We start from the raw sequence: 18,039 nt of genomic DNA on the forward strand, positions 1-18,039 counted from the left end.
TGCACACGTGTGGTCTAAGCCTTGAGAATTTAGCCAGGAACAAGACACAAGAATTCCTGCCTTCAGGAAGCTGCAGGAGTAACTTGCTTTAGGCTCTGTCCTCAGGACCCAGAGCCATTCCCAGGCTCCTGGCAGGAGCTTTGCTTCCTATAAGCAGCTGTGTATTCACCCAGCTTCCATGTCCTTAGCTTCTGGTGGGTTCTGCCAATAGGGGAAGCTGGCAGGAGAGGGGAGGTGGGAGATGGAGGAGGGTTCCTTCTCTCTCCCTGCCCAGCCACACTTGGAGCAGTGGCTGTTTCTCTGTGGACACGTAACCTGCAGGTTAATTCCCTTCCATTCCCTTTAGCCCTGTTAGCAGCTCCCCACTGCTGATAGTTCTGGGTGCCTCATGGAATAACATCACCCTGAAGATATCCATGCCCTAACCCCCAGAACCTGTGAATATGTTACGCTAAGTGGAAAGGGGAAATTAGGAATTTTTTTCCTATGGCTGCACCCGCAGGATATGGAAGTTTCCAGGTCAGGGAGCCAGTCTGAGCCACAACTTTGACCTAACCACAGCTGTGGCAATGCTGAAAGGGCAGGGGATCCAAGGAGCGACCTGAGCTGCTGCAGTCAGATTTTTTTTTTTTTTCATCTTTTTAGGGCCCGCACCCACAGCATATGGAGGCTCCCAGGCTAGGGGTCAAATCGTAGCTGGAGCCACTGGCCTACGCCACAGCAACAGCAACATCAGATCTGAGCAGCGTCTGCAACCTACACCACAGCTCACGGCAACGCCAGATCCTTAACCCACTGAGCAAGGCCAGAGATCGAACCCGAACCCTCATGGATGCTAGTTAGATTCGTTTCTGCTGAGCCACCATGGGAACTCCCAAAAGGTTGTGTTTTGGCTTTTTTGTCTTTGGTTTTTTGTTTTTTTTTGTCTTTTTGTCATTTCTTGGGCCGCTCTTGCGGCATATGGAGGTTCCCAGGCCAGGGGTCGAATCGGAGCTGTAGCCACCGGCTTATGCCAGAGCCACAGCAACGCAGGATCCAAGCCGCGTCTGCAACCTATACCACAGCTCACGGCAACGCCGGATCGTTAACCCACTGAGCAAGGGCAGGGACTGAACCCGCAACCTCATGGTTCCTAGTCGGATTCGTTAACCACTGCACCACGACGGGAACTCCTGCAATTGGATTCTTAACCCGCTGCACCACAGTGGGAACTCCAAGGGAACTAAGAATTAAGGATGATAATCCTCTGGCTTTAAGATAGGGAGATTATTCGCTTTAGCAGCAGGTCTCCTAAACCTGGAAGGCTACAGAGAAGATTAACATGGTTCCTCTGCAAGGATGACAGGCAAATTTGTGAACTGTTCCATATTAAAGAAGAAAAGGGGGGAGTTCCCTGGTGGCCTAGTGGTTAAGGACTCAGTGTTGTCGCTGCTGTGGCTTGGAGTCAATCCCTGGCCCAAGAATTTTCATGTGCCACAGTTATGTCCCTCCCAAAAAAAGACAGAGGGATTATTCTGATGGGCTTAGGGTCATCACAAAGTTCCTTAAAATGAAAGCAGGAGGCAAAAAAGAGGTCAGAAAAAAAAAAAAGGTCAGAGTGACATAGTAGAATTTGATTCATCTGGAGTTCTCGTCGTGGCACAGCAGTTAACAAATCTGACTAGTATTCATGGGGATGCAGGTTCAATCCCTGGCCTCGCCCAGTGGGTTGAGGATCCAATATTGATGTGAGTTGTGGTGTAGGTCGCAAACGCGTCTCGGATCCCACATTGCTGTGGCTGTGGTGTAGGCTGTCAGCTGCAGCTCCAATTCAACCCCTAGCCTGGGAACCTCCATATTCCTCAGGTACAGCCCTAAAAAGAAAGAAAGAAAGAAAGAAAGAAAGAAAGAAAGAAAGAAAGAAAGAAAGAAAGAAAGAAAGAAAGAAAGAAAGAAAGAAAGAAAGAAAGAAAGAAAGAAAGAAAGAAAAAAGAAAGGAAGAAAGAAAGGAAAGAAGGAAAGGAAGGAAGGAAGAAAACTTGGTTCGTCTTTGCCATCTTTGAAGATGGAGGAAGGGGGCTGTGAGCCAAGAAAGGCAGGGAGCCCCTAGAAGCTAGAAACAGCAAGGAAATGGATTCTACCCACAGCCTCCAGAAGGATCACAACCCTGCCAATGCCTTGATTTTAGCAGAGCAAGACCCATGTCAGCTTTCTGAGCTGTAGAAGTGAAAGGTAATATATTTGTTTTGAAGCCACTAAATTTGTGGTGATTTCTTAGAGCAGCCATAGAAAACAGATACATGGGTGTTCCCGTCGTAGCTCAGTGGTAACAAACTCAACTAGTATCCATGAGGACGTGGGATGGATCCCTGGCCTCACTCAGTGGGTTAAGGATCCAGTGTTGCCATGAGCTATGGTGTAGGTCGCAGATGTGGCTCGGATCTGGTGTTGCCATGGCTATGGTGTAGGCTGGCAGTTGTAGCTCCGATTTGACCCCTAGCCTGGGAACTTCCATATGCCGAAAGTGCGACCCTAAAAAGACAAAAACGAAAAAAAAAAAAAAGACACACTCAACATACATCTGTTGGTTCTCCTCCCTCACATCCCTGAAACCTGCCCCTGCATCACATTCTGTTCAGCAAAACACTTTGGAATAGAGTTCTGTTTGTCCCTAAGACCCAGCAATCCTGCTTCTGGGAGCTTAGCAAGTGGGAGGCCTGTACTCCTGCAGTATTGCTGGCAGCATTGTTTGTAAAAGTAGAGATGGAAAAAAAAAAGGAGTTTCCGTCATGTCGCAGCAGAAACGAATCCAACTAGGAACCATTAGGTTGCAGGTTCAATCCCTGGCCTCACTCAGTGGGTTAAGGATCCAGCGTTGCCATGAGATGTGGTGTAGATCACAGACACGGCTCAGATCTGTTGTTTCTGTGGCTCTGGTGAAGGCCGGCGGCTACAGCTTTGATGAGACCCCTAGCCTGGGAACCTCATGTGCCGCAGGTACAACCCTAAAAAAGACAAAAAAAAAAAAAAACCCACAAGTGTTAATAGAAAAAAAAATGCTGATGAAATAAATGCTGAGATGTGCATACACTAGAACTCTCTGCCAGAGTGGAGAGAATGAGGAAGTGCGGATGTACTGATAAGGAAAGATCTGCAGGGCCACACCGTGAAAAAAAGCAAGACTCATCACACACTATACCGTGCCCCGTTTCATATAGAAAGGAAAGGGGTGAGATTTGGTTTGATCTTACAAAAAGAAACCCTGGAAGGAGTCACTGAGAAACCAGACAGTGGGTTCCCGAGGCGGCTGCAGGCAGGCAACCAGCTGGGTGGAGGATGAGTAAAGAGAGCAGCACTCTACGGTGTACCTCTTCATATCATTTGAAGTCTTATTAATTTTTTTTTCCTTTGGCTGCACCATGGACATGTGGATCCCTGGGCCAGGTATCAAACCAGCGCTGCACCTTCGCCACAGCTGTGGCAACATCAGATCCTTAACCTGCTTCACCACACGGGAACTTCCAATCATTTGCTGTTTTATATCCTCACTGGCATTAGAGGAAGGCAGGTAAGGCATGAAAGCAAAGAGGGCATCAATTCAGTAATCAAGGTAATGTTTTAATGTGACACTTTCTTTCTTTCTTTTTTTTTTTTTTTTAGGGCCACATTTGCGGCATATGGAAGTTCCCAGGCTAGGGGTCAAATCAGAGCTACAGCTGCTGGCCTACACCACAGCCACAGCAACGCAGGATCCGAGCCACGTCTTCAACCCACAGCACAGCTCACGGCAATGCCAGATCCCTAACCCACTGAGCAAGGTGAGGGGTTGAACCCAAAACCTCATGGTTCCCAGTTGAATTGTTTCCGCTGAGCCACAATGGGAACTCCTTTGATATGACACTTTCAAAAGACACAATTAATGTGAAAAAATTCCATACTGAACAAAATATTGAAATATTAAGAGTCAGTAACAAACAGTTCTGAGTTATATTGGAACCTGAGGTGATAGGAAATATCAAGAATACGGATTTTCTCTTTGAAAGTTTCTGTGGTAAAGAATTAACAGATTGATGAATCTGAATGGATCCCAGGTGGACCCTGGATGGGTGAGGTTTATTCAGCGCCTTAGGAAGATCCCCCTGCCCCACCCAACCCCCTCCAGATCCCCCACCTGCCATTCTCATCTATTAAGAAAGCATTAGGCAGAGTTCCTGTGCTGGCTCAGCAGAAACAAATCTGACTAGTATCCTTGAAGATGCAGGTTAGTTCCCTGGCCTCACTCAGAGGGTTAAGGATCTGGTGTTGCCGTGAGTGTGGTGTAGGTCGCAGAAGCGGCTCAGATCTGACGTTGCTGTGCCTGTGGCTGTGGCTGTAGCCGGCGGTACAGCTCCTATTCCTTGGGAAACTCCATATGCCACAGGGGCAGCCCTAAAAAGACTGGGGGGGGGGGGAAAAAAGCATCAGGCAAAGCGACTTGGGTTTGCAGCTCACTGTTGCCCCCTGGTGGCGGTCAGCTTGGACACCCTCTAACTTGGGCACAATGGCATTCTGGGGCCCTTGACAAAACTTACTGAAGTCCAGGGCCCCTTAGGGGCAGGTCTTGGGACCAGGAAAGGTTCAGTTTGTGCCCTGGCAGTTCCCACAGCCTAAAGGAGACAGGAGTTCCCTTGTGGCCTAGCAGGTTGAAAACAGCCAGCTGGGGCTTGGGTCACTGCTATTTGATCCCTGGCTGCAAGTGCAGCCAAAACAAATAAGAGAGAGAGAGAGACCACAATACACAGGGTGCAAGAATTCAGAAAGCTGAAGAAGCTGCATGGCTAGACATGAGGGGTGACTCAAGGGTAGGTCAAGGAGGGCCTCCAGGAGGAGGAAGAGCAAGAGCTCTGGTGGAGCAAGGAACAGCTGCCAGGAGGTGATGTTTCCCCATAGAGGTGGGCAATGGGCTTCACTGGATCCTGAATAATTCATGTCTTAAAAGCTGATATGGGAGTTTCCGTTGTGGCTCAGCTTAATGAAGCTGAGAATGAAGGTTCGATCCCTGGGCTTGCTCAATGGATTAAGGATCCAGTGTTGCCGTGAGCTATGGTGCAGCTCGGATCTGATGTTGCTACAGCTGTGGCATAGGCTTGCAGCTGCAGCTCCTATTCGACCCCCAGCCTAGGAACCTTCAAATGCCAAGGGTGTGGCCCTAATTAAGAAAAAAGAGTTAAAATAAAATAGTAGTAAAAGCTGACATGTGGCATTCCCTCATGACTCAGCAGGTTAAGAATCTGACATTGTCACTGCTGTGGCTCTGGTTACAGGTGCAGTGTGGATTCAAATCCTGGCCAGGAACGTCTGAGTGCTGTGCATGCAGCCAAAAAAACAGAAAACAAAACAACAAACTGATGTGTCCTTATTATAATTTTTTTTTGTCCATGACAGGTAGCAGCTGGATGTGGGATCTATTTCCAGACCAGGGTAGAACCCAGGCAGCAGCGGTGTAAGTGCCACGTGCTGATCACTAAATCACCAGGGAACTCCCTACCTTTCCTGTGGCCCAAATATTTCATTACTTTTTAAAGGAAGACTGCAGGGAAGGGTATTAAAGGAGATGGACAGGAATGTGCCAAGGTCCACATTTTCAGTGCATCTGAGTGCGTGTACATCCTTTGTTTTCCTTTTTGGCTGCACCGGTGGCATGCGAAAATCCCCAGGCCAGGGACTGAACCAGAGCCACAGCAGCAATGTAGTATCCTTAACCTACTAGGCCATCAGGGAACTCCTGTACATTATCTTTTACTCTTCATGGTAACTCTGGGAGGGAGGCATTTACATGACTCAATCTACAGAGGAGGACACTGAGACAGAGTTAAGTTGCCCAAGGTCACAGTGATAGTGCTCATGGATCTTCAAGGAGGGAATTGGTGAGAGGGAGAGTAGGGGGAGGACACAAGATGAGAGCAAGGAGGTGACCGAGCAGGTGGTACAGAGCCTGGTGAGCTGCAGGGAGAGTTTAGGCTTCTGCTCCAGGGGAGGGATGTGCCCTGACTCATGTGTTAATAGGTACCCATTGGCAGCTGCCCCCTTCCAGTGAGGAAAGGGGAGACAGGGCGAGGGCTGGGGCAGGTGCCCAGGACAGAGGTGATGGGGGACCTGGACCAGGGTGGAGGATGAAGGGCAGTGGTCAGACCCAAGATCTCTTTCGGAGACAGAGGTGGCCACGTGGTAGGAGAGACATGTAGGGGGTGATGTACCTGATTGGCTGGTAGGGGGATTGGAGGAATGGGATAAGCCAAAGACTTAACGGGAATAGAGCGAGAACTGATAAAAAAAGATGTCCTGAGGAGGTGTTCCAGGCGGTGGGCCAGCATGTGGAAGAGCCTGGAGTGAGGATAGAGGACAGTGCCCATTTGCTAGAGGCCAAAGCTGGGGTGGGGGGGGAATCACAGGCGGAGCCCCCAACACTCACCAGGGTTTCTGTCCCACCCCCAAGACAAGAGCTGTGCCAACAGCCCTCAGGACGTCCCTTGGAGCATCTGAAATCCTTTATTGGAAGCTAATTGCTCTTTACTATAGAGGAGACAGTGGACAAACAGTGAAAACAGCCCACGGTGACTGGAGCAGGTTCCTCGACTGGGGACCCCACCCCCACCCTGCGGACCAGCCTGGCGACCTCTGCCCCTCCCTGGACCCCCGGGCCTTTGGCATAACGCTGATGGGGGGGCTGCAGGCAGTGAAGCCCCTTGACTCAAAGCAGAGACTTGGATGAGCGCTGGGGGGCGGGGGCAGTGGAGGGGGTGAGCAGGCCCCTCCAGGCTAGGTCAAGGAGCAGCAAAAGTGGAGGAAGCCAGGAGCTGGGAAGATGGCATCTATTTGTTTTCTGAAAAGGGTTGCACAGGGGCCTGCAGGCAGGCAGGCGGTGCCTGGGGCAGGTCACGCGCTGACATCTTTCTCGTCACCCGACTTGGAGGCAGCTTCCAGCAAAGGGTCCCCAGGACCCGCCTCTTCCCCCTCCTTGGCCTCGCTAGACTTGGAGTTGGGGACCCAGAGGCCGGAGTCGATGCAGCGCTGCATGTGGTACTTCGCGTCCTGTGGGGAGAAGGGTGGGTAGGTGAGGCTGGGCTGCCACCTACTGGTGGCCTCTCTGTCCCCTGCACATCCTCAAGCCTGCTTCCTGCTTATTCTAGATCAGAGCTGTCCTCAGGCGTGGAATTGGTCTGTGAGTTGCACCCTGCAACAGCGTAGCCTCCTGCCACACGTGGCTACCGAGTACTTCAAATGTGGCTGATGCAAGGGGAGGACAGAACTTTGTATTTTACCTAACCTTTTTTTTTTTGTCTTTTAGTCTTTGGAGGGCTGCATCTGCGGCATTTGGAGGTTCCCAGGCTAGGGGTCTAATTGGAGCTGTAGCTGCCAGCCTACACCACAGCCACAGGAATGCCAGATCTGAGCTGTGTCTGTGACCTACACCACAGTTCAAGGCAACGCCAGATCCACTTAGTGAGGCCAGGGATTGAACCCGCAACCTCATGGTTCCTAGTCGGATTAAACCACTTAGTGAGGCCAGGGATTGAACCCGCAACCTCATGGTTCCTAGTTGGATTCGTTAACCACTGAGCCACACTGGGAACTCCTGTATTTTACTTAACTTTAATTCAAGTTCATTTATTTTATTTATTTATTGTCTTTTTTTTTTTTTTTTTTTGCTTTTTAGGGCCACACCCACAGCATATGGCAGTTTCCAGGCTAGTGGAGCTGGAGCTGCCGGCCCACACCACAGCCACAGCAACACAGGATCTGAGCCACGTCTGCGACCTACACCACACCTCACCGCAACGCTGGATCCTTAACCCACTGAGCAAGGCCAGGGATTGATCCTGCGTCCTCATGGATGCTAGTCAGATTTGTTAATCGCTGAGCCATGACGGAAACTCCTATTTATTGTCTTTTTTTACATTTTTGTCCTCCATGTGTACCCGCGGCATATGGAAGTTCCCAGGCTAGGGATGGAATCAGAGCCACATATGCAGCCTATGCTGCAGCTTGCAGCAATGCTGGATCCTGAACCTACTGATAGAGGCCAGGGATCGAACCCGTGTCCTCAAGGATACTAGTCAGGTTCAACCCACTGAGCCACAACTCTGATTTTAATTCAAATTTAAACAGTGTAGGTCTAGAACAAAGGTAAGCAAACTTTTTTTTTGGCAGAGGGCCAGATAGTAAACTTGCAAACTATGTGGTCTCTGTTGAAACCTCTCAACCCAGAGCGCCTCAACTTTATGGTTAACGGCACAAAATCAGCCAGAGAAGATGAAAAGAAATGAGCTTGGTTGCTGCATGCCAATAAAATTTTATTTACAGACGGGCAGCAGGCCTACAAGCCATAGTCTGAAGACCTTTAATCTAGATGCTCTTTCCCACAGAAACTTCTAGAAACCCTGAGCCAGGCCTTGTGATTTTTACCCATTTTACAGATGAGGAAACCAGTGTGGCCAACCAATGAGCCAAGCAGCAGGAATGGGGTCAAACCGAGGTCTAATAGACTCCAAGTACTTGAGCAACCAGTGCTATTACTGCTCCTGGTAATAGCCGACCTTTACCAGCTGGGGGCTCAGCGCCCCCTGGGGATTTTGTGAGAGAGAAACTGGTTTAACTGAGGCTCGGGGGGAGGGGGGGAGTCCTCCTCCCTGGGCCACTTAGAGTTGCCAGTAAAGGCGAGGTCAGTTGGGTATGTTCATAAACACCCCAGGGTGAGAGGGACACTCAATCTCGACACTGAGCACACAGCAGGTGCCCAATAAATGTGAGTGTGTGGCACTAAGGTTGGCTGCCTCATGTGCTGGCCGCCTCGTGTGCTGGCCTCACAGGGACAAAAACTTCCCTTATTTCTTTGAGAAGCCCAGGAGGCGACAGGGCTGGAGGGGGGCAGGGAGACACGGCTTCCCAGGCGGGGCCTAGCACCCCTGTAGTTACTCACGGTGGGGTCCATCTTGCTGATGGCGTCTTGGAGCATCTGAACGTCCTTCGCATCAAAGCATTTCTGGAGTTCCTGTGGGTACAGGGGGTGGGGTCATGGCCTGGGTTCCCAGGACCCCAGGGGATTCTACTGGCCGCCCACTCGACCACCAGGGGCCAGGGAGACCGCACCTCAGGGAGGGACTCGTAGACCTCGACAGGGTCCAAGCCACCAGGCCCGAGCCGCTTCTTGCGTTCCTCCTCCTCATACTCCTTCATGGCCTTCTCAATGCGCAGCTTGGCGCGGCCCCGCACACGGTCTTTGAAGGCCTCCAGCTCGTCGTTGAAGCCCTCCATGTACTGCCGATCGGCTGTCTGCAGCAGGGAGCAGGGGTGTTCACTGGACCAGACTGGGGAGCCTGGAACCCTCCCCGCCCCCCACCGCCACGACCCCTGCAGGTCTTCAGAAATGCCCTGGGGCTCCCCATGTCTGCTGGGCACCATGGGGCTCAGGCCTCTCCTCTGCTCCATCTGGCCTCCTCCACCTTCTCTGAGCTCACTTTACTTCTCTATGCTGGAGACTTGCATGGCCTCTTGAACTGCAGACTCATGACACCCACCTCCTGTGTGTCCTCCCGTGGGGAGTTTTGCAGGCATCTCAAATTCAACACAGCCACCCCCGAGCTCTAGATCACCCCCTCAGACTGCCCTGCATCTGGTTCTCAAACTGCTGAGCCACAGCAGGAACTACTCTGATATAGGAGGTTCTGATCACAGGGGCTTGAGTCTGAGTGGACCCAGGTCTGCCTCCCCCAAGTGAATGCAGGCTGGTTCCCTGAGAAGGACCACCCCTGCTTTGCCTTGATCACTCAAGCCCTGACCTTGATCTTCGTGAAGAACTGCCGGAAGCAGGCACGGGGGTCCACCTTCAGGCTCTTGGCCAGCTCTAGGATGAACTGCATGACAATGGTCTGGTGGGCTACCTGCTCCATGAGTGCACATTTCTGCCAAGGGAGAAAACATGCACAACGTCACCAAGTGGCGGACAGAGAGCAGAGCCTTCCCCCAGCCCGAGGGGTGGGCTCCACTCACCTCCTCTACCTCTAGGTCAATGCACCAGATGACCAAGTAGTTGGCGGTCTCCTCGCATACCAGGTGGACATTGTCTGACAAGTACTTCTGGCTGTCGTCCCAGCGGCGGAGCATGCCTGTGAGAAGGTATGGGCAAGGTGTTGGAAGGGCCCTGGAGGCAGAGGACCAGCCCTTGTCACAGGCGCCACCTACCTGGCCTCCCCCAACCCCCTGAGAGGCCTTGTGCCCAACTCACCAAAGTGCTTGATCTGTTTCTCATACTTTTCCACGAAGGTTTTGTGTTTCTGCTCCCTCACCTCCTCCGACTCCTCCTCCGCCTGCTCAGGCTTGGTATTGACCATGCTCTGTGGTGGGGCGAGAAGGGGAGTGGGCTGGAGCGAGGCCATGGAGCGCCTCGAACGTGGCCGGGTGGGCCTCGGCCGCATCGCCCATCCCGTCCAGGGTGGAGGTGGTGACAGCGTCGTGAACCTCAATGTGGTGGGAGCGTGGGCGTGGCAGGTGTGGCCTCGGACTAGGGCCTTCGGGCAGATCAGAGGGAGGGGTACCAGTGGGGTGCCTCACCTACCCAGCCCCCCATCTCCCCCTCCCCCACTGACCCCGGCACCCGGCCTTCTGTTCCTGAACCTCCCCCACCCCAAGCAAAGCTTCCCACACACCCCTCTCTCCCCACACACACCTTGCTGAAGCCATCCTTGCTCAGTGTGTCCACGTTCCAGGGCATGCTCTTCTCCTTCTTGCGCATCTCCTCCAGCTTCTGCTCCCAGCTCCTCTCCTCCTTGAGCAGCTGCTGTGCCTCGGCCTGGAGCCGTTCCAGCTCGGCCTTGCCGCCCTCGCACTCAGCCACCTCCAGCTCCTTCAGCTTCCGCTGACACTCGGCCACTTTGCGCTTGCACTCGCGGCAGCCCCGGTCCAGCTCCTCCTTCTCTTTCTGGAACTGCTCCATGCGCTCCACCCGGGCCTACAGGAGGGGGATGGCCCATCGCTCTGGGGAACGGCTTGTCCCTTGACCCCTGCCCCACCCCAGCCTCAGGCTCCCGGCAGTGGCACCTGGGAATGGCCCCAGAGCGTGGCCTCACCACCCTCCCTACACTGGACTCCCAACTTCCGCTCTCGCCCCTAGAGGTACACCTGAGCCAGGGCAGGTTCTTTCTCTGCTCAGAACCCTCTATGGCTCCCACTTCATGCTGAGCACAAGCCCAAGTCCTTCCCACAGTCCACAAGGCTGTGCACGATCTGTTCTGTCACCTCCATGCCCTCATCTCCTCCTGCTCACCCTACACTGGGTTAGGGTTAGGGTTAGGGTTGCCTTCATGAACCCACTTCAAACCTCAGGGCCTTTGCACTTGCTCTTTGTTCCCTTGGCCTGGAAGGCTCTCTCCCCAGACCAGCCCCGCCAACCCCTTTGCATCCTTATCATCTTCAAAGGACTTCAACAGATGATGCTTTCCTTGACCCTCCTACTGAAGGTCACAACCTCCCCTACTCTGCTCTGCTTTATCTTTCTCCTCAGCACTCGTGACCCAACAACATCCAGTGACAATTATTTATCATGTCTTAAGCACTGTCCTCCTCCAAAGACACTGGCTTGGGGACCTGTTCACTGTTGTCTCCGGAGCCAGGAACTGGGGCTGGTGCACAGGAGGGATCCAGGGAAGGCAGGCTGGATGTAATAAAGTATCGAGATGCTGGCTGGAGGCATGGCCACCCCCTCAGGGTCTCGGGCTTCCCCTCCTCCCTGGAGCTGCCCTCGGTAACACTCCACCACCCTCCCCCGCCTGCCGGGCGTCCCACAGTCACCTCCAACTCTGTGCCCCAAACTGAATTCCCCACCTGAGCTCCCCAAACTTGCTTTTTTGCTGTGTCTTCCCTCAGTGAAGATCGCCACCACCTCCTGCACCCAGCTGAGGCCTGCCATTAGCCCTGTCCCTCCCTAACTGCCTCCAAATCTTGACAGTGTTCATTTCCAGGTGTTTCTCTACTTTGCTCCATCTGGTGTTACACGTGGATCTGCAGAGGCCCACTCGCCTGTCTCCAGGCCAGCACGCCCAGCATGGTGCCCACCAGCCTCCTGTCCCCACCTCATCCTACATGCTGCTTCCCAGATCTCCTCCTCCTCTGCACCCCAAGCTCAATGATAGCATCCCATCTCCTTGGTCCCCTGTCCAGACCTCTATCAGATCACTGGGCCTCCCCATTTCCCACCCCATCACCTTCCCCAGCTCCCAGCACTGTCTGCTCAACTGAGCCCTGAAAGGCACCACCATCTTTGATCATCGTCCTCCCCCCATCCCCCCTGCTTTCCAGGCTGAGACACTGCCAAAGCCTTTGAAACGCATGTGCACCTGCCCACAGCCCTCCCTGACACCTCCATCTGGAGGATCTGGGTTCAGATGGGACCCCAGATCCCCTGCCCCCAAGCTGCCCAGAGGGCACCAAGCCTCCTTGGAAGGTTAGGGCCCAGGCTAAGGCTGGCCCTTGTGGTTCCCTGGATGGACCTGCCCTCTCCTACCTGTTAGCCTCTACACATGCTATTCCTCCCACCTGGAACCCTCTTCCCCTTACACCATCTGCTTGTCCCCAAGTCTCAGCTTCATCAGAGTCTTCCCCAAGAGCCCCCCACCGCCCGGAGTTCCCATTGTGGCTTAGTGGTATCCATGAGGACACAGTTTTGATCCCTGGCCTCGCTCAGTGGGTTAATGGATCCGGTGTTGCCATGAGCTGTGGTGGTCAAAAATGTGGCTCAGATCTGACATTGTTGTGGCTGCAGCTCCAATTCACCCCTGAGCCTGGAAACTTTCATATGCCTCGGGTGCAGTCCTAAAAAGACCCCCCCCCCCAAAAAAAAGGGAGCCCACCCCTGCTAGAACCACTCAACCACTCAGCCCCAACGGCCACTCTGTGATCATCAGATGAGGTGAGGAGATACTGGTGGATGTCCTTCAGGCCCTAGACCTGGGGTCATATCCCACAGCCACCATGTAATGGCCAAGGGTTCCCAGGGCCAATTCTTGAACCTCAGTTCCTCATCTGTCAGAGGCAGACAACAGTGCCAACCTCACAGGGTTGCACCGGGAGAAGCAAAATGGGTTATAAAGTAGACGGTCCAGAGCTGTGCTTGGTGAGCAGCATTTCCATGCTGACTAATGTCATTACTGCCTGTCCGGGCAGACAATCTCTTTCTGGGGACTACACAGGGGCTCAAATAAGAAAATGTACTTCAAAGTGCTTAGCCCAGAGTAAATGCGGGTCACTGGGAGTGGTTGCTGCTGCATCATACTGGCACTTACTGGCTTGTGACCTTGGCCAAGCTGCTTACACCTCTCCCTGCCTTGGTGTCCCCCCTCCAAAAAAATGGGGCCTCACAGAGTTGTTGAGAGGACTAAAAGAGTTACTTCAAGGAAACCACTTGCAACATAGCACTCAGTATACACGTCCCACTGTTAACACCATTGTCACGGCCAAGGCCACAAGGATGGTCTGCTAACTTGCTTCAGTACTTTATTCGAGGTTGGATCTCTAGGTGCTAGCACAGGGCCGGGCCCATGCTGGGTGAGAGCTGGGAGGCCTGAGCCCTTCTCTATTGCTCCACAGGAACAACCCAGCCAATCACAAGCCTTGCTTTTCCCACGTGGATGAAGATGGGAGAAAGCCCTTGCTTTGCAGGGAATGCCTTGCATCTTCTGTCACCTCTCTTGCTCCATGATGGGCCTGCGTCGCCCTGGAGCCTTCCTGCTACAATATGAGGGGCCCTCTATGGTTGGCCTCAGGTGACAGCAGGAACGTACCACGCTGCTGGTTTCTGCTGGGTAGCCATCGAAATCTTCTCAGCATCCTCTGAGCAGCTTCCAGGAGGCCCAAGCTAAATAAAGGACTCCTGGAGCGGTGAGGGTGGCAGCCTGCCTGGCATGGGCTTTACAGCTCTGGGAGGGGCTGTACCCAGCTGGGCAGGGCAGAAGCCCCAGCAGTGAGAAGGGGCCACAGGTGTCACTGACACCTTGCCTTATACATAAGGGAACCGAGGCTCCCAGAACCTTGATGCCACATAAGCTCACTAGAAGGGGCCACAAGAAACCAGTACTTGTTTGTCTCTGGGCAAGGGAGCCAGGGAGGCAGGGAGCTGGAGCTGGGAGGACTCACCTGTCCCCTCTGGAATCTTAAGGTTCTTTTTTTTTTACCATGAGTGTGAATGACCTAAACGATGACAAAAACTAAAGTCTCCACAGAACTTATTCCATCCGTGTGCTGTCCTGAGAGTGTTAACACACATTAAATACAAAAGGTGATCCTCACAACAACCCTATGGGGTAGATACTGTGAAGATTCCCTGCTGGGGAAATGAAGGCACACAGCGATCCAAATTCACTGGGAGGACTCCCACTGTGGCACGAGACAGGTGGCATCTTGGGAGCACTGTGACTCTGGTTCAATCCCCGACCTGGCACAGTGGGTCAAGGATCTGCCAGTGCCACAGCTGCAGCTTTGGTCACGACTGCGACTCAAATCTGATCCCTGGCCTGGGAACGTCACATGCCATGGAGTGGCCAAAAATGAAAAAAAAAGAAAAGAAAAAGAAAAAACAACTTGCCAGGCAGTAAGTCTGTGATTCTGAAGGAGCCAGGATCTGAACCCAGGTGGGCAGGCCTGCGCTCAGAAGCACTCCAGGCTATTTGTTCTCGAATCCCCTCTTTCCCTCTGGAATGCTTACTCACTTCCTATGATTGACTTGTGGAGGTGGGGGTCTTGCTCCCCCTAGAGTAAAGCACCAGTGTCCTGTGGCAGGGCTGGGATGAGAACCTAGGCTTGCCTGCCACTGAACTTGGTGCTGCTGGAGACACCAGGCTCTCTACCTCCGACCCTCTCCACCGCTGCCCAGGAACTCTCAGTAGCAGGTCAGGAAAGGGTTTTGGCCAGGAGGGAGAAGGGCGTGGTGAGAGGAAGACGAGGTAGGAGAGGGGGCACTAGCCTGCCGCCCAGCAGGACCAGAACATCCACCACACAGTGACATAAATTGACTATGTGACAGTAATCCATGTTCCTGAGGATAGTCTTCAGAGCTTTGCAGAGATCTTAAATATTTCATGATAAAATGTTACACATGGCAAGAAAGAGAGAAGTGCTAGAACTTCCTTCTTACACTCTAGCGGCTTGCCCAGCAGGGACACTACCCAGGAGACTGCTGCTTTAAGGAATGGGTTGGAACTAGCACTGGGTAGCAGATGTAGGGACTCATGCTGTGTCTTGGCAGGAAGGGGAAGAGCCCTTCTAGGAGTTTCTAGAAAAAGGACTGGGAGCTGATACATGGAAAAATGGGGTGAGGAATTCCTAACTGGAAGGTTCTGAGAGGTATATACCCTGAGTTTCAAAGTCTCATAGGCACAGGAATGTGGGTGCTGGAGCTCTGATTTTGGGGAGCAGGAGGCTAGAACATTACATCTTAGGAGGGCTATTTTGCTGGCCTGTGAACACTGCTGGGTGGGAGAAGGGCAAGAGAACAGACTTTGGGATCCTGGAGTCTGGATTTGGGAAATAAGTAAAAGTAGGGCAATGAATCTGGAATCAGACTGGGAGGGTTTCTGGTAAAAGCAGGGTCACTCTGGGTGTCTGAGATCAGCAGTCCATGCTAGGGTCAGAAGGAAGAAGGGGTGGGTTTGGGTCCTGGACTTGCATTTGAATGAGGCTTTCCAAAGCTGGCTCCTACTGGAAGCCTGTCTTGGGTGGGGGGGAGAGTTTGGTGACTGGGTCTGCAGTACCAAGAAGGGGCAGGGGCTCTAGCTGAGGGGAAGCCACGTGGGTAGGATTTCCTGACATAATGGGAAACTGAGTCTACAGTATGTGAGGCTGAAGGAAAGTGGCCGGAATTGGAAGCTCCATCAAGGGTAGAGCTGGTGGTTCAATCTGAAAGGGAACTAGGTTTCAAAATGCCAGTCCTAGATGGGACTAAGGGTACTGATGGGCACGGGTTTAAGTTCCAGGAAAGGGGTCCTGGGTGTGGGCTGGAGTCCCACGCCAGGAACAGAAATCTCAAGGAAGGGCAGAATTCCTTGTTGTATTTAGAGGATTTCTGGATTTAAACGGGAATCACCACTGGGACCCAGAAAGGCCGATGGAAGAACAGACTTACAACTTAAAGTACTGGGAACTCTAGGGATTGGGAGGGGCCCATGGGATGTCCAAGATCACAAGGGGGTACTTGAATAGGATCAGGGTCAAGATTCTGAGGTAAGATTCGGAGCGTAAATGGAAGGTCCCGAACGGAACTGGGGGGCACGCCCAAAGCTTGTCTTGGTAGTTAAACTCTGAAGAAGGTGCCCTAGGGAGTTCCAAGAAGAAATCGGAAGGGGGAGGCTCGGATAGCAGGCAAGGGACTCAAGGGTCCCGGAAGTTCTGGGATCCCGGAGTTGAATCGAAGAACCCTGGGCGCTACTGAAAGTCCAGACTGTAGGGTGGGAATCTCAGGGGTCCATGGCCGGGTTCCTAGCAGTATCTAGTCAGAACTCTGAAGCAGAGTCCCGGGAGTGGGGGAAGGGGCTGGCCGCGCGCGCTCTACCTGGTGCCTCCAGCGGAAGAGGCTGGCAGTATCGATATTGGGGTGCGTCTCGTCTTCATCGTCAGACACCTCGATGTGATCCCACACGCTGTAGTCCACCATCTTGCCTTGGCGGCCCAGCCAGCTCCGGCTCTGGTGGCGGCAGCGGCTGCAGCGGCAGCACGGAGACTCGGACCGCCGAGCCCCGCCCCTTCCGCTTCCGTCTGGGCGCGCACGCCCCCGCCCTCACGTGACGTCACGTCCTTAGTAACCCCAGCAGCGGCCCTGGCGACCGAGTTCTTAAAGAGCCCTGCGCACGTGTCCCAACTCCCGGGATTCTCCCTCAAACCTCATCCCATCCTGCTTTGGGCACTTCCTGGGGGGTATGTGAGTGGGTTCTCCAACCTCGAGCCCCGCTAATCTCCTGCCGCCGCATGGTGGGCCTTTACGGCGGCCGTAAGTGGGCAGCTGGCGAGCCTGAGGGAGAGGATTGTCCTCTTAGCCACGCCGCAGTGACGTCAGCCCTAGCCCACTGCTGGGTTCCTTGTGAAGGGGGATTTAGCAGTGTTGGGGAGGTTGTCTGATATGGAAGGACCTTCCCAGTCCGAGGGGTACAGGACCCTGTCCTGGGAGGGTCTAAGTGAAGGAAGGATATGGCCCTGCCCTTGAAGGGTTGGAGGTGGTGGGAGTGCTGTGGCTCTGCCTTGGGGCCTGGTGTTTCCCCGGCTCGAACCACAGCCTCCTCCTCCCTTCTGCCACTCCTGAAAAGGGATTCGCGCGCCCCCCTTCGGAATCACCCAGACTTCATTTAACTGGTCTCGGGAGCCCATCCACAGCGTCTCCCCGTGCGGCCGCTGGGTGGCACCAATGTCTAACTAGCGGCCAGTGCTTCTGGCCTCACACCAAGTGGGGAATCTTTCCCGGTGGAAGTGCTCTAGGACCGCTAGCAGGCCCTCCCCTTTCGTCTGGGGCCCCTTTTCTGGTCCTGGGCTCTAAGGACTCTTACATTGAGCTTGGGCGACCCCAGCCACACACTTTCATATATCCCTACCCACGCTTTGATACCAGGATAAAAGGCCGTGTTGCAGCCAGGGCCAGGATTATCTCAGATTAAAGGATGCTCCGATGGCGTGGGGGATGGGAGAAGCTTCAACCACTTGGGTGAAGGGCGCCTCTTCCAGACTCCCCCAGAGTGGGCGTTTGGAGGGAAAAGGCTGGAGAGAGAGGAGTAAAGGTCTCTAAATGGGGGCGCAGGGGGGATGGGAGGGGATTCCCCAGTCGGGAGAAGGGGAGGGGACACGTCCTGACAAAGCTCCCGCCCGCTGCCTCCCCTCCCCCTCGCGCTTCATTCAAACCAGCAAGGGCGGGGGCGGGGGAGTCCCCCTCTCCTCCTCCTCCCTCTCCAGCCCCGGCAGTCCAGCATCTCAGCAGCCGTCACGGCCTGGGCTCGCGCGAGCACGGACCCACACCTCAGGTTTCACAATCGCGCGTGCACACACACACAC

The 18,039-nt window shown here is 53.6% G+C and overlaps 1 protein-coding gene and 1 non-coding gene across 2 annotated transcripts; one reads left to right on the forward strand and one right to left on the reverse strand.

The window, feature by feature from the left end:
* Positions 1–1,270: 1,270 nt before the first annotated feature.
* On the forward strand, positions 1,271–1,373 carry LOC125126557 (U6 spliceosomal RNA). The gene has a single exon (XR_007134670.1). It is a non-coding gene; the product is annotated as a U6 spliceosomal RNA (small nuclear RNA).
* Positions 1,374–6,488: 5,115 nt separating this feature from the next.
* Positions 6,489–16,762, reverse strand: CDC37 (cell division cycle 37, HSP90 cochaperone). The gene is made up of 8 exons (XM_047777023.1): positions 16,556–16,762; positions 10,685–10,966; positions 10,244–10,352; positions 10,009–10,124; positions 9,798–9,920; positions 9,109–9,291; positions 8,939–9,010; positions 6,489–7,050 (listed from the first exon to the last, which is right to left on the reverse strand). The coding sequence occupies exons 1-8, from the start codon at positions 16,655–16,657 to the stop codon at positions 6,895–6,897; spliced, it is 1,143 nt and encodes a 380-aa protein (XP_047632979.1). The 5' UTR covers positions 16,658–16,762; the 3' UTR covers positions 6,489–6,894.
* Positions 16,763–18,039: the final 1,277 nt, after the last annotated feature.

This window comes from Phacochoerus africanus, chromosome 4 (genome assembly GCF_016906955.1).
Source record: "Phacochoerus africanus isolate WHEZ1 chromosome 4, ROS_Pafr_v1, whole genome shotgun sequence".
NCBI lineage: Eukaryota > Metazoa > Chordata > Mammalia > Artiodactyla > Suidae > Phacochoerus > Phacochoerus africanus.

Excerpts from the sequence above, each read along its gene's own strand:
- CDC37 (XM_047777023.1), bottom strand. The coding sequence starts at position 16,657 with ATGGTGGACTACAGCGTGTGGGATCACATCGAGGTGTCTGACGATGAA. Across the intron at positions 10,125-10,243 it reads GAAACAGATCAAGCACTTTG|GCATGCTCCGCCGCTGGGAC; the intron begins GTGAGTTGGGCA and ends ACCTTCTCACAG. Across the intron at positions 9,921-10,008 it reads TTGACCTAGAGGTAGAGGAG|AAATGTGCACTCATGGAGCA; the intron begins GTGAGTGGAGCC and ends CTCCCTTGGCAG.